We start from the raw sequence: 16,853 nt of genomic DNA, 5'->3' as shown, positions 1-16,853 counted from the left end.
TGAGCAGCTTTTAGAAAGGTTATAGCAGACACCCTTGATACCCCGAGTTTTCTCTCTAATCCTCTAGGACCCTTTCTGATGCATTCCAGGTGGGCTTAAAGCACAGCTCTACATCTGGAAGACACCAGGTTGAGGAAAGGCAATCTGTGAAATTTTCTTGGGAGTGGGTGAGATTGGTAGAAAGGCTCACACTCCCCCTCTTGTTTTGATAGGACTTGTGCTGCCAAATTTCTCACTAGGTTAGGATTCGTAGCTGCTTGTCCAAATCTGTTACAAGATCTTGCTAAAACAATTAATAGTGGGTGGTTATTGAAGCCCATGGGGTTTTTTTAAAGGGGGGGATGTTGTCCACAGGGTCTCCTGATTCTTAAATTTGGTTCCTACAAATTGATGTGTTTACAATTAAGATTCTTCTGGCTTGAAATATATTTCATTTCAATTGCCTCCAAGCACCTCTCCCCCCCCCACTACCTTTTTTAGATTGGAGTGGGAAATATGCTAGATATTTAGTCATCTTATTATGGTAACTAAGAATCTGGTAGGTTTATTCAACCCCTAGATTAAAATTTTGCAGAGCCTTTAGTCCAAGACCATTTTTAAAAGTAGCGAGAATCAAAAAAGTAAAATTTAAAATCTCCCTTTCTCTAGACTCTTAACTTGGAAACCTGTTAGAAAGTAAACACCAAGGATGTTATGTTGCCTTTAGTGTAAATTTGAAGCATGTAATGAAAACACGAGTTATCTTTCCAGCCCTGTCATAGTTTAGGCATTCAGGTATAATTACATAATTAAAATCAGGGTCACCTGTTTCCTAGCAGGAACAGCATTGAAATTAATGAATTAAATTATTTATTAAAACCATTAAAATCATTGATTAATAAAGTAAATAAAATTAGCAAGTGCTGATATCAGGACTTTTAAAACGGATAAATGCCAAACCTTTGACTTGGTTTGGCATTGCCTTTAAGCTGGAAAACAGAGCAGCAAACTATGGGGATTTGAACCCAAGATAATTTGGGAGAGCAAAGACAGTTAACTAGCTACCACGTTTATTTTACTGCTTATATGAAATGAGTATCCTAGCTTCCTAAATTTTTTCTCTTCAGCACTCAGAGTAAGTAAAAAAAAAAAAGGCAAAAATCTGTGATCAACTCTGTAAAATTTAGTTACGATTAAGAGAGGAGTCCTTCCCAAGAAGGAAATCCCCATAAATTCAGGAAATTTAAACTTTTTAAGTCAATGTGCACATTCCTGTGTTTTGTAGCCGTAGTGAAATCTCAAAACACCCATGTGTGTCGATTTGTAGACCTGCCCCCAATATTTCTGTGCCGTCTCTAGTGCAATGCTAACCTGACCCTCATTGAACTGCCGGGATGCTTATCGGTTCACAGAAATGTAGGTCTGCATTGAAAGCCGCCCGAGGGCTCTATGCCAGATCGAGAGCTGCTTTGGAAACGAGAGTTCCTTCTTTCAGCGTACCCATCTGCCCAGATTGTTTTTCTGATCTGTGCATTGGGTATTCAGCTGCCATTAGATACCTAGCACATCCTAAGCAGGTTCCCACCCATAGAGGACACAAAGCTTGTCCTTTTGGCCGAGATGAGCACGTCATCGAAATAGGGCACGACCCCGGGAATTTGATGCAGGATACGTTCCATGAGACCTTGGAAGATCCCGGGGGTCCAATTTGTCCATATGATCTGTTTATTTTTAAAAATCCCACTTCGATGCTGCCGCTTAATGGATCCCTAAATGTTGGCTGCAAAGAGCTAAATACATGTTTGCCAGCAAGGAAGCCACCCACCTGTAGTCTAGTCTAAGTCGGGTTGGCAAAGTTGGCTCTTCTATGACATGTGGACTTCAACTCCCAGAATTCCTGAGCTAGCATGATTGGCTCAGGAACTCTGGGAGTTGAAGTCCACAAGTCATAGAAGAGCCAATTTTGCCTACCACTGGTCTAGGTGTATCACATAATTTTGAGACAGGCTCACAGCACACCCACTTGTCCAAACTGCAGTGTTCATTTCTAAATGAAGACAAAAGGCCTCAAGACTCCTACACACACACACACACACTGATCTCTGAAAGTTGGTTCTTCTGAAGTGTTGATGGGTCTTCCTCTTTTAAAAGCAGAGATTGGGGCTGGCTCATTGTTGGTCATCTTGGATGTGGATTAGGAGGTAGCATTTGGCAGATCCAAAGTCCGAGCTATTGGATGGGGGAAATCACAGGAAGCTGCATTTCAAACCCAGTTCTAGTAGGCAGCCTTCAAGGATGGAAGAGGAAGGTGCTGACCCACGAATCGAGGCAGACTCGGCATGGTCTACCGAATGCGACTCCCTAGGGATTTTAAGTGAGCTCACGGCGTATTAGAAACAAAAGTAGGCTGGAATCTACAGTAGAATTGCCATCCAGGAATCACCCACCCAAAGGCATTGAGACAGTGTTGTGACAATGGTAAAAGAGAGCTTGAGATGGAGTAGTAGTGGCCAGTGTGTGGTGCGCATGTCAAAGCAGAGATGGCTAAGGATTTGAAAAGAGGGCAGCTCTGGATCAGAAATGTTTTGGAGGGAGTCCACTATGTGTTAAGATTGAAGGAGATCAAAGCTAGAGATGGATGGATTTAAAGAGTGAATGTAAGCTGAGGGAAGAGAAATAGAGTCTTTCCCACGCGTTTTGTCCTTGCCAAGATTCCTTTGAAGCCTCATCTGTATTCTCATTCCTCTTCCTGGACCGTTGCCCCACAGCCCTCTCATCCAAGGTAGAGTTTAGCTTTGTGCATCGCTCTAGATCTGGGTTCAAGAAGGTCCTTTGGAATGCAAGAGTGCAGAGACATTGCCTCTCTCTGCTACGTCTTTAAAGCAGCTGTTTTTGTTTTTAAATCTAGGAACCCATGGCAGCTGAAGAAGGCAGGTGTGTCTATCCCCGGCAAAGATGCAGGGAGTTAAAAAGAGTTGCGGACAGGTGTTATTTGCACACTCAAGATGCTCCTGCGCAATCATACTCAGAGATGTGCTTTGGGGCAGTAGCATTGTATTTTAAGTTTATGCCATCGTATCCACTTGGAACAGAAGCATAGTGGGTGATGAAAAACTAGACAAACGCTAGTCTCTTCTCGTTCATCCTCAGTAGCTGCAGAGGGCACTTTGGATGGCACCTTCTTACCACCCAGTCTCCGCCGAAAGCTTATGGGGAGGCTCCAGCTTCCTGGCAGGCTGCAAGTCCTGTCCACAGCTATAGCCCCACCTGTTGTGGGGATGGGAAGACCACCGTGACGATGCTTTCCCACATATAACCATCCCTTGCTTATTAAACCATGCTATGGAAGCCTGCATGTTTTGTGCAGGGACCAACCACAAATGCAGCTGGGACCTTTGGGAGCCCACACCTCTGAGCTGCCGGTTTGTTTGTTGTTGTTATTGTTTTTAATCTTGTGCCTTGATTTCCCCTGTCCCATTCTGAAAGCGGGGGGAAAGCAGTCCCTGCACTTTATGAAATGCCCAGCCCTACCAAGCTCAAGCCTTTCTCCGTTGTCAAGTCTTCAAAAAGCAAGGATGCCGTAGTCTTGTCCTTCCTTTCTACCTGGCTGCTGCTCCTTAGTCCAGCTCCCGCCCCCCTCCCCTAACCATCCCATTTTTCCACCCACCACCCCAGAGGAGAATGCAGCAGGCTGCCTCCAAGAGCTATTACAACTTAGGTCCATTTCCAATGCGGATAGTTTAGGAAAGGGCTCTTAAACCTTGGCAACTTTAAGCCTGGCGGACTTCGACTCCCAGAATTCTGGGAGTTGAAGTCCGCCAGGCTTAAAGTTGCCAAAATTGGAGAGCCCTGGTTTAGCAAGCAAGCGCCCTCATCTTTAATTGTACCATGCTGGCGTTGAGCCACGCTCTCTTCGGAAGTTGGTGGTGTATAGGGGTGGGGTGGGGTAGGGATGGAGAGAGACAGAGGAAATCCGGTTCAGAACTCCCCTTCATTTTTATGCTCATCAATTCCAGTGGTCATCATTCTTAGCTACACATCTACCTCACATGCACTCGCAGTTCATTTGTATACCTGGAACCGGCAAACTGCACCTTCTCCAAGGGATACGTTCCCCACCTCACCCTTAAAAAGAGGGGAAAAAACCCCTTTAGGCTCCTCTGCTTTTTGGAAGGGGGGGGGGAGAAAGAGAGAGAGAGAGAGAAGAAAAATGTTGGTTTGAATGAAAAAAAAAGGAAAGAGAAAAAAGACCCCGTGTTGCTGCTAATTGATACCGTTTATGTTCAATGTATTTGTTTTTTGCTTTGCTTTTCTAATTTTCCTTGTAAAATGTATTAGTTTGGGGTTTTTTTAAAAAAAAATGGAGCAGAAAAGGTTTTGTCTAGAGAAGCATTTTTTGTGTGGCTCTGTTGTGAGAACCCAACCGGGCGATAGTTTGACAAGACCAGGAAGTCACCTTCCTCTTTCTCCCCACCCCCACCCCCCAATCTCTTGAGCTCCCCAAGTTCTCCTGGGGCTTCACTGCTCCCAGCGGAGATCAAGGGAGATTCCAAAATGACAGCAGCCCCATCGGAGTTTTGTTTTAAATACAGAGAATAGTGGTTAAAGCAGGACATTACCTCCCAAGAGGTTCCCTGGAGCAAAGTACACCATTCACAAGGGTTCGGTTCTAACAACGGAAAGGGAATCAATCATTGCCCTAAGATACGCCCTACTTTCTTAAGCCACCATCACCTGCTTCTCCTTTAAAAACCACCAGGAGGTAGAATGCAGGCAACAAAATTAGCAGAAAGACTTACTACTTTTGAGCAAGGACTTTCATCATCTGTAAAAATTGTATAAATAGTATGGCTTTGTGGGGTGGGGCGATAAGAAGTGGGGAGGGTAAGGATATATTTAGTGCTACTATACTGTTACAACTTTTCCAAAGATCAAACTCTGGTTCATTGTAAAGAGGATGCTTTCTGGATCCTTGGTTTGGCCCAGGATGGCTGATCTAGAGCCCACCCACCCCATCCCTCCAAAAAAAAAAGGACATGCTTGCTCTAAACTTGTTCCCAGTAAGACCTGTATAATAGTAACCCACATAACCCTGTCCCCCCAAAATGGTCAGCTCTTCACACACACAAACACACACACACACACACACAAACAGCAAGCATGCAAAGCAACACACTCGGAGAGGAAAGGCTTCAGCCATTCCAAATCGACTTGTGTAAGTTAACCCGAAGTTGTTAACCCGGCCAATTATATTCCAGGACTTTCGGTGCTATGATTTCCTGCTTCCATTTTTGGGGGCTGCACATTGGGTTCTTCTAGAGACGGTTCCCCCCGTCCCTGTCCCCCCATCAGAACATTGAGCAGCTGTCTCTGGGACGGGCCAAAGCTAGGGCAAAAGAGGCGATGGGTTCTCCCCACCCCCACCCCCCACTTTTCTCCCTTTCTTCCAAACTTTTACCATGCGGGTGATGATTTGAAACTGTTGTGACTTAAAAAAAAAAAAAGTAATGAAATCAGAACAGCCCCCCACCCCCTTCCCACTTTTTGACTATTGCTGTGGAATAAATGTGTATGGTTGCGGACTATTTCGTGTTCTTCCATAGTCTTCCCATCCCCTAGCAGGAGGGGCCTGCGCGGATGAGTTTAAACTAGGATCTCGTGTGAGTCAATGCGACGAGGTCCAACCTAACTTGTCTTGAACAAATCTCGAGCTTGTCTGCACTTTCCTCTGGAGCAATATGCCCTTAACCTGGGGGTTGTGATGGTTGCACTGATGCCTTGCCCTATAGCAAATTGCCCTTAAAACAAATAGCAATAGGCATCCACACCCTACGCAACGTCCTTCTCATGCTGGATCATGGCTATAACAAAGCTACAGGCTATTCTTCTTTCATGTGCTTCAGTGTATTTGTATTTTTTTTTTCATGACTTGGGAACAAGTTAGCTAAATGTTTGCTTTAAGGAGAAAAAAAAAATGTCATGGATGTAAAAATGTATTTTGTTAAAACACATTTGGCAGTCAACCCAACGGAGGATGGAACCTCTTTTGCCTTTATCCCATTTCTTACTCAAAGACCTTCAGAACTCCCCTTTTGAAGGTACTGGAATTCTTAAAAGGCTTCCATTTGCCACAAACCCGAGGAAAGTTCCTGCCCATCTCTTCATTCATTGTACTGACTAGTTTTATTTATATACTTAGGGACTATTTGTACAGGTTTTTTTAATTGAGAAGTTTCTATTGTTTTGTATCCTCCATGCTACATACCGCCAGGCCTGTTTCTCTCTCTTTCTTTCTCTCTCTCTCTCTCTCTCTCTCAACCCTGTACAATTGCCCCCTCTGTGGAGCTCTGACTGGTCTCATTTTGAACAATTTTTTGTTTTGAAATAAAAGATGGAAAAAAAAAAGACAGGGCTATGCCTCGATTTTTTCAAGATTCACTTTTGCACCGATCATGTTGTAGTGGGATTTGGGCCATTTGCTAATACAGGAGCAATTGCCAAGATTTAATAGAGATTATTTGTTTATAACAACTTTAGGTTCTATTCTGGGGGTGGGGAGAAACCCTTTTGCATCCGCGGAAGTTTTTCAGCCACGTTCCGTGAATTGGAAAGAACAAGCCAACTTCTGGCACCGCTTGCCCACTGCTGTGCTTCTGTCAGCTGTGGAGTTACAGGAATAACTAGTTAATTCTCCAGGATGGAAAATGGGACACTTGTCAGTTGTAGTCCCGCCTTTGGTGCGAAAGCAGCCGGGTAACGTGAGCCAGTCACTCTCTCAGCCTTGGGAAGGAGGCACTGACAAACCGCTTCTGAAAAACCTTGCCAAGACTGCGGCAAGGACTTGTCCAGACGCCGCCAGGAGTCAGCACAGACTCAAAGGCACACACAAACCTACACTGTGTTCACAAGGAAGATGGACTTTTAAATGTGGCCAAGGAAAAAGGGACGAGTCCTAGAGCAGTGTTTTTCAACCAGTGTGCCGCGAGACATGGTCAGGTGTGCCGCGAAGCTCAGAGAGAAAGAAAGCAAGAGAGAGAGAAAGCAAGAGAGAAAGAAAGCAAGAGAGAGAAAGAGAACAAGAGAGAAAGAAAGCAAGAGAGAGAAAGAGAACAAGAGAAAGAAAGCAAGAGAAAGAGAACAAGAGAGAAAGAAAGCAAGAGAAAGAGAACAAGAGAAAGAGAGAGCAAGAGAGAGAAAGAAAGCAGAGAGAGAGAGAAAAAGAGAGGGAAGGAGACAGAGGAACGTAGGGAGGGAGAGGGAAAGAGCAAAAAAGAGAGGAAGGAAGAGAAAGAAAGAGGGATGGAGAGAGAGAAAGAAAGAGGAAGGGAGAGAAAGAGGGAGAAAGAAATAGAGTGAAGGGAAGAGAGATATTTTTTTTGTCCAAACTTTTTTTAGCCTCCCCCACCCCCCACCCCACTCAATGTGCCCCAGGGTTTCGTAAATGTAAAAAATGTGCCGCGGCTCAAAAAAGGTTGAAAATCACTGTCCTAGAGGTTGGGTGAATCAAGACCTATGGAAAAAGATGCAGGCTACCGAATGGGGCTCGGGGGCCCTTGTTCTTTAAGCCAGGGGGCTAAGCCAAAGCCACCCACACCAGCTGGAGATCCAAAATCAAAGACCCCCAAAAGCCAGAAGCTCTCAGAACATTCTGCCCCCTAACAGACCGTGAACTCAAATCGGGTACCATCTTAGAGCCAGATTCCTGTTTACTAATAAAATAAAAGAAAATACCTTTCCTGCACACTAGGACCATTGCACTGAGAGAACTTGAATTTCCAGCTGAATCAAAGCTTTATTAATGTACTCTTCTGTATGTAAGTCAGAGCACTGAAAAGGTGTCAAATTGCTTACGGGTGTGTGAAGAATGTGGATAAGAAAACCTCATTACAGGAACATCTCAGGTGCTCCAGTAATTCACTTATCCTTTCAGGCCAAATGGAAGTACTTTGCCCCAGGCAAATTATAGACTCCATGGTGCAAAGGAGTGTAGTAAGCACCACTTTAAGAGGAAAGGACAGCTATATTTTTGGAGCTCTTTTTGGAGCTATCACCTCTCTATTCAAAGTCAGCAGGCCATTAGGTATTTGCTGTGGGAAGGAATGATAGTACAGAAGATATTTTCCTTGCTGGCAACTCTCCAAAGGTTTCCTATAGGCCACACTAATTGGAAATAAAATGGTAAGACGGGCGATTGAGTTGCTCAGGAAGGGCTTTTCCCTGTAGGACAAAATTGAGCCATTAGCTATTTCTGGTGAAAATATACCTTTCTCAGAGTAGAACTACCATGGTTAATCCGATTGTAATAGGTTGCTTGAGTCAGCTTTTCTTGCTGCCAGCCTGTTATGCAGGCAAAGGAAAATGATCCACAAAAATGGAACTTTTATCTTGGGTTGGGGGAGGCCAGATAGCAACACGAGGGGTGATGGAATAGCTTTCTTCCCTTACACAGGTCAAGATTTCCAGTTTTGGATTTGCTTGGTTGGAAGCCATGGGACCAGAGTTCCAGTCCTGCCTTAATCACAAAGCCAGCTTTGAAGCCAATTCCTTCCTCTCTCAGCCGTTGGCTAATCCACCATTTGTGAAACGTTTTTGAGAACAAGATATTTGAACTTTTTTTTAAACTTACAATAAAAATGTTTTTAATTATACCCTGTCCGTTAAGTGGAATCCTTCTCAGAATAAAAGGGCAAAAAAAGGTAGCACCAGCAACCCCTTAAAAGGTCCAGTTCCAGTCCTGAATCTTTCCAATCACTTTAGATCCCACTGTGGTACTATTGTACGCAGCTCTGCTTGTTGGCTCGCCTGGTACTGATTCTACACACACAAAAAGGAGATTTAATGGGACGTTTAAACAGGCATTGCTCTACCTGAAATTTTCTCTTGTGGAAGCAGTAACGTGTGTGAGAATATGTCCGCAAACACAGCTTAAGTTTTTGCAATGGTAGTGAGCAAACCAGTGTGAGATTGTGTGCAGCTACTGGCAACACAGAGGATTTAGCTTTTGCCGATCTTATTTTTGAGGTGGGGAGGGGTTTTATTTTTAGCACCTATAATTAGCAATGCAAACTTTAAAGGATGAAGACATTACAGAATATAGAATTGTTGTCCGACCCATCGCAACCCCATAGACAACGTTCCTCCAGGCCTTCCTGTCTACCATTCCCCAGAATCCATTTAAGATCACATCGACTGCTTCAGTAACTCCATCCAGCCACCTCATTCTGTCGTTTGGTTCTTCTTTTGCCCTCAATCTTTCCCAGCATTAGGCTCTTCTCCAGTCAGTCCTTCCTTCTCATTAGGTGGCCAAAGTATTTGAGTTTCATCTTCAGGATCTGACCTTCTAAAGAGCAGTCAGAGTTGATCTCTAGGACTAACCAGTTTGATTGCCTTACAATCCAAGGGACTCACAATCTAGAATAGAACCTAGAATAGGACTGGATTTAAGTGCCTGTAGAGAACTTCATTTGTCTCCAAATTAAAGTTACTCATGCTCTTCCTCCAAATATTTCAGTAATTTGTAGTATACTGCAGTGAACAGTGCCAATTGCTCCACAAGCATTCTTGTCTATGGAGAGGGGCGGCATACAAATCTAATAAATAATAATAATAATAATAATAATAATAATAATAATAATAATAATTCAAAATGAGCAACATTTGCTATTTACGTACTTTTGTTGCAGGCAACTACATCAACAGCATGAGATCAAGACTACAGTTCTGATACCAGTTCTGGTAGTTCATGCTACACTTTTGCTATCAGTTGGAGAACTGCAGGTCCTGAGGCCCTCTCTGGCCGACTACTGAAGTTGAAGGCCAGAAAAGTAGAAAATGAGAATTGTAATTCTTTACCGATTCCTAGCATGGAATGCAGAAGAAATGTGCCTTAAAGACTAAGCCCTGAAACAGAATTTAGACTATGGAAAAAGTTTTAAAATAGCTCTTGAACTCCAAACTTCCAGAAGTCTTGCAGGCCACTTTGAATTGAAAACATACTTTGGGTTGTGAAAAATTGAAATATTTTATGCATCGTAAAACCAGGGAAAACATGAAATAGTTGGAACTGTCTTCATTCATCTGTTCTGTATCCTTGCTTGCCCACTGTACCGTTCCCTCCCTCAAACAAAGAAAGAGCAGTCCCTCATTTGGACAGCAAAATGTATTTAGCTCAATTGATACTTGATGATAATTTCCAGTGTGCCTGGAAAGCTTCTTCAAGGTAGGCCTAGCACCCTTCTCCGCCACTCAAGGGGGAAGAGGTGGAAGGTCATCTCAAAAGGCAGGAAGACAGAAGGAAAACCACAGGTTAACTGCAAAGACCCTGATTCTTTTGGAAATGTATGTACAAAAGCCTAGTTTTAAACCAATTATATTTACTAGATTTTTTAAAAAATAAAATCTTGGGCCCCTGCAATTTCACCAGGCACGAGTTATGAATTTATCAAGCACTTGCCTCAACTTAAACAGCTTTTCCAAAACACTATGCTGAGGTCTTGCCAGGATTGAACCTGCATCTAATTGGCGTAGCTGTCTTTTAACTTGTATAAGGGCAGAGGAGGGAAGGACCAAGTGGATGCACCCCCCAAGCAGGGATGATCACAGAGAAAAGACAACATTCTCAGGCGATTTCTTCTCTATCAAACATTGGGTTGTTTTTGTTTATTCTTTGAAACTTGACAAGCACTCTAACATCTGTACTTGTGGAAACATCACAAGGAAACAAACAAGAATTCTAGACTTTTTTTTCTTCCTTTTAAACCTTATTAAAAATGAGGTTGGTCCTAAAAATATAGAAAGAAATCAATTTAAATTCACAAAAAACTGTACATTATCAAAAATTCACTAAAACAAACACATTTGGTTATTTCATATAAAAAAGTTTGATTCCCCCCTCCCCTTCCTGCTGTTCAGAACATCTCACAGGATGATGGGTTAGTTGGTTCCTTTCCGATACCAAATTAAGATGAAAGGGGAAGAAAAAGCCAGTGGTTGAATGATAAGGCCAATTCTAGTTGCAATTCTTAAATTAAAGTCCAAAAACCATGTAACTTTCAATAAACAAGTTTTTTTTTCATAAACTGATTGAAAAGACCATATCCCTTAATGAAGATCAAGATTAGGTCAAACCTGGATTCTTCCTTTTAAGGAGTGTGAGGCTTTGAATCTATAAATCTAATGTCTCTATAACAAAAAAGAAACCCCAAAACCATGAAACTCTAAATTAAAAATAAAAAATTAACACCACCAACTCTAGAGTTCTCTCAGGACTGATAAAACAAAACAAAAACCCAAAAGATCCAGAAAAAAACACAATAAAAACCCACCAAAAGAAGTTTTGTTACAGCACATTTAGATAAAATATAAATATTTATGCATAATATAAAGTCAGTTTCAAATAGACTCCAACTCTACCTTTTATTTTTAAAAGCCAAAAAAACAAAAATCCCCAAATTTAAAATAAAATAAAGATTGAGGTTATTTGATATAAAAAGGCTACGTTTTGTTGAAAACAATTGGGAAGGAAAGTGAGGTTGGGGTGGAGGAAGCACAGTAAGGGAGGTTTCCGTCTCCAGGTTATATCACCTGTGGTTACATTTTACTTACATCAGTGCTCTTGCAATCGGATTGGTTGACGCGGATTGAGGCGAAAACACCCACACAGGTCCACACACACACATGCGCGCGCACACAAACACTCACACATACCCTTATGTCACCCCAATGTAGCCTAGGTGGATATCAGGTGGAAAGCCATCTCCTAATACGACCCTGCCAGCCAAATGTCTGCCCCAAGTGATACCCGTAATTATAATGGTTTGAGGAGCCAGGCTGGATATGAAAGCAGCAAGGGAGGAAAGGTTCCGGGAGGTGGCTTTCTACGCCTCTGACCCACCAGAAGCGGTGGAAGGAAAATGGAAGAACCAAGTTGTTTCCTCTGAACAGTCAACCTATGTCTTCTGGAGGGTGCATCGGAACAGGGCTTGGCCAATCCCCTGCTTCTGGAAGCAGAAACTGGCCAAGGGACAAACAGAGGGGCCCTCCTTGTAGTGCGCCTGGGCGATGGCTTTCTCCCAGTCTGCAGCTCCTGAACAGGGCACAGGTTCTCTGGCAAGGTTCGGTGGGGAATGGGATCTCCTGGGTCATGATGGAATACGGGCTGCAAACAGGCCTCAACCTATCCTCACGGAATGACTGAGAGAGAGGTTGCGCTGGGACTGGAAAAGAATTGGCCAATTTATCTTGCCTTCTGTTCAATAAAAGGTCTCGGGGGCAGCTTTTTGAATTTTCTTTTAAAGGACCAACCAGCCAACTGGCAAATGCACTGGCATGCATGTGTGCATACACACACATATAAACACACACAGGCACGTATGGAGATGGAGCCTTTGTTGTGACCACAATCTACATCTTGCTTCAATAAGAGACAAACAAAGGGGAGAATGATTTAAGAGGAGATTGGCTTCAACCACTATTTGAATCTCGCAAGTCTCTAGCACCAAGACACCCAAATGCACAGGAACAAATGACACACTGGTAAAAATGATGTGCAGGAAAAAATTATTACGGTTGGACTAAATCAAAATTTTGCTTCCTCCTTTCAAAATATTCAAAACTATGTTCAAATATAGAGTAGATTAAAATATTCACACGTGGTATGTGTATAAATTAAATACTATATAGAAAATGGAGACCAAAAACAAAAGGAAACGTGTATAAACAGGTCTGGATCTTTAAACAAGTCAGCTATGGGTATTACACAAAGATGTCCAGCTGAGCACTGCTCTGTTTCCAATTTTTCTGCTTCCTGTTTAAAGGTATGAAGCAATAACTTGCATCCCACATCATGAGATACAAAGATTTCTATTTTGTCTTCACTTGCCTTACAATCCAAAGCTGCATTTATGCTAAGTCTTCGCTTTGATAATCAAAGAAGGCTGCACTTTAGATCACATATATTAAAATATGGTGAGGAAATAGAAACCTAACACAGAAGGAAAAGTGACAATCCTCTATCATCTTGTTGAGGTCCAGATAGCTACTGAAGAATGAAAGGGCTGTGTTCCTTCCATTTACAGTGGAGACAATCTCACAACTTTCTCAGAAGGGAAGCAACCTTACAACAGATTATGGTAGTCACATGCCAAGGCAGGAAACAAACAGTCCTGCCGCACCTACAGAGATGGCAGATCAAGCTTTGTAGACGGAAGCTATCCCTGAAGAATAACACTGGCGCAGAGTTGGATGGGGGAGAGCTGTGGACATTCAAATAAGGGTGAGATCCCATAATATGATCTTCAGAAGAACTGGCACCGACCATCCAAAAGCCAGTACCTCTAAGGATGCTGACTGGAGCAGCCCAGTTTTGCAAGCTTGTGTACTTTGGTCCCCCATAGCCCAGGGAGTTGCCCACTATTGGAGGGGACACGAACTGTATGAACATTAGACAGAGGGACTCCTGTCTATGATAATTTCACTGACTGCCCTTGTGGAGAGATCAGGAGAAGGAAGAGTGTAAAGGCTAGTCCAAGTTAATCATCACTTGCACGCCTAGAGAACAATATAATCTGAGTGAGACTGGCTGCTTAGTGGATAACTGCTGGGTGGGTTATTTTCATTTTGCTGCACTATTTCCTTAGAAATAAAATTTGGAATAACTCTGTCTCTGAGTAACTGTGGATTAAATGTGATAGTTGGGGGAAATTAATCTAATCGGGGAATATAACCCCACCCACTCCTAACTTTTCATACAGCAGCTCGTATCTGGACACCTCTCCAGTGAAGGGGGAAACCTTCCTTGACTAGAAGGGCTGAGCACCCTCACAGGGAGAACATCCTTTCCCAATGCAAGTACCAACTCTAAACTCTACTCTCGGGTTTAGAAAAGGAAATCGGGCTCGAAAGGAAAAGGTGGCTGCAGAAATGAAAGGGGGAAAGCAGGGGAGAGTGAGGCAGAGATGGGAGGGGCATGGGGAAGAAAAGCAGCATGTGTGGTCTTGTCAAGGTTGTCGTTTCCAGAGGCAGGAGTGATCTGCTTTTATACATTTCAATGAGAATCTAAAAAAGGAGGAAAACCTAACGTCCACATTACTGGCCATTAATGCATGGTACTGACACTGCACAGAAAAAAAGTGTTCTTACACATTCACTAAGAACTATTGCTATTATTAAATAGCCCCAGCTAAGGTGGGGATGTGGGTGGTTGTTGTTGTTGTTTTCCATTTTGAAAAAAGGAGAGAGATATATATTTTATTTGGCTTATACAGTCAGAGTTTTGTGTTGCTTGGAGTGAAGAGAATCAAGGCGTGATGTTAAATGCCAATCCAAGTCCAGTCTTTGTGAAGGGGAAAAAATTAAATCAGCAGGTAGCAAGATGAGCTCCGGAAGAGGCAAGTGGGCAGCCCAGGGTAAAAGGGGAGGCACTTTCCCCTTTGGCTCCTCCTTGCACTTCTCCCCGTTCTGCCAGCTTCATGGGTTTGTCTCGTGTTTTCCCTGATAAAATTCCTCCCACCGGCTCTCAAAAAAGTGGCGCATGGCCAGCCCCGCCTTGCCCACCTCTGACTCATCTTCATTAAAGGTCCGGCAGTTGTCAAACACCAGGACAGCATCAGCAGCAAACTCCTCACAACTGCTGTATCTGTGGATGGCAAGAAGCACGGGTGAGTGTAGAAGTACAGCACTCGAGACACAACAGCGCCTATTATTGAGAATCTCCTTTTCTTCCAATAGCTCCATCCTCCTCTTTCCACTTCTTCTCACAACTGCTGCCAATTCTGGGCACATCTTTCTGAATTTAAAGTAGGCCATATATAAATTACCTTTAGTAGCTCCCCCAAACCATCCCAGTCTGATATGCCTCTCTTCAAATAGGCACAGCATCACTCTTTCTAGAAGCTCTGAAGTGGACCACCAAGGTCACTAAAACCTTTCCTCTCCCAAACTGAGAGAAGTGGAAATCCTGGCCCAGCCATTTGGTCTCCTTAGATCTCTCCAGGATTACCCTCCATCTCCCACCAGTTGCACAGCCGTGAGACGGATGGGAAGTGCAAGTATTCTGTGCGGGAACAGCAGCTAATCCCTGACTAGGAACAAGCCAGCAGGTGTGGAATGTTGCATGGCACCACAGAAAGCCTATCCTAGCTCCAACAAGAATGAAGGTGTCACTTAACTATGACATAAACCTGCTCCTTGCAGCCCTTTTATGGAAACTGAAACAGTCGGTTACATAAATGGTCACTTACTGACAGCTGCGTCTCTTGATAGGGAAAGAGAGGGAAGGGGAAGGAGGGTGGCTTGGCAATTCCAAATGCCTTGCCCTGCCGTGTACTCACCCACCACGCAACAGCCGGGCCCTCATGGTGGCAAAGTCCATGGGATTCTTGATGACCTTCCGGTAGCCCGGCACTAGCCGGGGGTTTACAGGCTCCAAGAAAGGCCAAGCAGCTTCATGGGATTCCATCTCCATCAAGATGATCCTGACAAAAGAAGAACCAATACTGAGGGGCACTGAAGGGCATAATCCTGGCCAGAAGCGAGTGGAGTTATTTTGCCCCCTTTTAATCAATAAAGTCACTTTTAAGTGACAGCTCCCTCCCTCCCTCCCCTTTTACTTTTGGCAGTGCACAACCTGAGCTCCTGTCCCCACCTTTTCCAACTCTCTCTGGGAAAAATGTCCTATAAGCTTCTCCCTGACCCTAATTTGCAGAGGAGAAACACCTACTCGCAGAAGGTCAGATCGGCGCTCTGGCCTCGGGGAGACACTCTTCTTCGTTTGGAGGGAGAGAGGCCTTCACCTGAGTAGCGAGGGGATGTATTTGCCAGGATACTATGCTGTTGGGAGGTGGCTGCAGCTGATTCCCGAGATCGAGGGCTGAGCTCTTCCTTTCCCCCAAAAGGCCCAGAAGTACCACTTTTCCGCTTCTTCCCCCGCCGTGGAGAGCCAAACTCATCCTGATATCCCCCTTGCATCTGCATCATGAAAAAGTTGGGGAAGGGAAAGAGAAGAGAGAAACTACCATCAAGTCCTAGACTAGGAGTCCAGTTCAGTGCAGTCAATTGTTCTGACCCAGCTCTCCAAACACAACAAAACCTCTGAAGTTAACCCCGAGATTCCTTTATTAGGAGTGCCGGGGCCTTTCACTGGAGGCTAACAAATCTGTCTGGCAGGGAGATGAATAGTTGTCTGCCACATCCTCCCTCTGCTTTTTATCCCCAGAGCTAGGGCTGGGCTTTGTTAGCAGTGGTGGCTCTTCCTCCCCAAGGATTGGCCCACGGATTTCCACTGCTTTTCGCTTCTCTGCCTTCTGCGCATCTTCGCATCAGGCACTGGGCCCAGCTGTTCCTCCTCTTCCTCATCCGTCACCTTCAGACTGATAATCTGTCAGACAATCTATCAGACTGTGGGGTGATGGACAGCCCAGGCTCCTCCTCCTCTGATTTGGCTGCTGAAGAGGCCAACGTCTGACAGGCCACAACATCAATGCTATCTGCTAGTAAATGTGCCAGTTTCCTGATAGGGAAGCATCACACTCCATGCCACCCATTCTCCCCTGGAACATGAAGGCACCCAGCAGAAACAAAAGGAAACCTTGCCAACCCAGGAAAAATCAGAGACAAGATCAAAGGCATCATATGGAGTGAGTACCTGAGCGATGCAGAGAGAGCAGAACCAATCCCCATCTGGCACCTCCATCATCTTGGGTCGATGGCAGTAGAGGTGGCAGCCACGGTCACAGCTATCACACAACAGCAGATTCTCATCATCATCCCCTTTTCGGCACACAAGGCAAGTCTGGAAAGCAGAGAAGACAAAAATGGATAATCCCAAATCTCTCCACGAGGTGACAGGATTTCCTATACTCTTTCCCTAAAGTGAA

General features: G+C 44.1%; 2 protein-coding genes across 20 annotated transcripts in view; one reads left to right on the top strand and one right to left on the bottom strand.

The window, feature by feature from the left end:
* The window catches only part of RBMS2 (RNA binding motif single stranded interacting protein 2), a 547,749-nt gene that overhangs the window by 102,517 nt on the left and 428,379 nt on the right, over window positions 1–16,853 (top strand). Inside the window, exon 13 of one of the 4 annotated variants that reach the window (XM_070740639.1) lies at window positions 9,663–9,762. The exons of 1 other annotated variant lie outside the window; for it this stretch is intronic. In XM_070740639.1, the coding sequence (XP_070596740.1) occupies window positions 9,663–9,683 (21 nt within the window). In that variant the 3' untranslated portion in view covers window positions 9,684–9,762. Of the gene's footprint in view, window positions 1–8,428; window positions 8,517–9,662; window positions 9,763–16,853 lie in introns of those variants that run through there. 2 more of the 4 variants (XM_070740624.1, XM_070740622.1) reach the window with 2 other exon arrangements.
* Window positions 10,606–16,853, bottom strand: part of BAZ2A (bromodomain adjacent to zinc finger domain 2A) — an 85,722-nt gene continuing 79,474 nt past the window's right edge. For all 16 annotated transcript variants that reach the window (XM_070740603.1, XM_070740605.1, XM_070740607.1 and 13 more), the window contains exons 26-29: window positions 16,622–16,768; window positions 15,698–15,945; window positions 15,309–15,452; window positions 10,606–14,614 (exon numbers count right to left, since the gene is read on the bottom strand). In XM_070740603.1, coding sequence (XP_070596704.1) covers window positions 14,446–14,614; window positions 15,309–15,452; window positions 15,698–15,945; window positions 16,622–16,768 — 708 coding nt within the window. In that variant the 3' untranslated portion in view covers window positions 10,606–14,445. The remainder of the gene's footprint in view (window positions 14,615–15,308; window positions 15,453–15,697; window positions 15,946–16,621; window positions 16,769–16,853) is intronic.

Source organism: Erythrolamprus reginae, chromosome 2 (genome assembly GCF_031021105.1).
Source record: "Erythrolamprus reginae isolate rEryReg1 chromosome 2, rEryReg1.hap1, whole genome shotgun sequence".
Lineage (NCBI taxonomy): Eukaryota > Metazoa > Chordata > Lepidosauria > Squamata > Dipsadidae > Erythrolamprus > Erythrolamprus reginae.
This window is presented reverse-complemented; position numbering and strand designations above follow the sequence as displayed.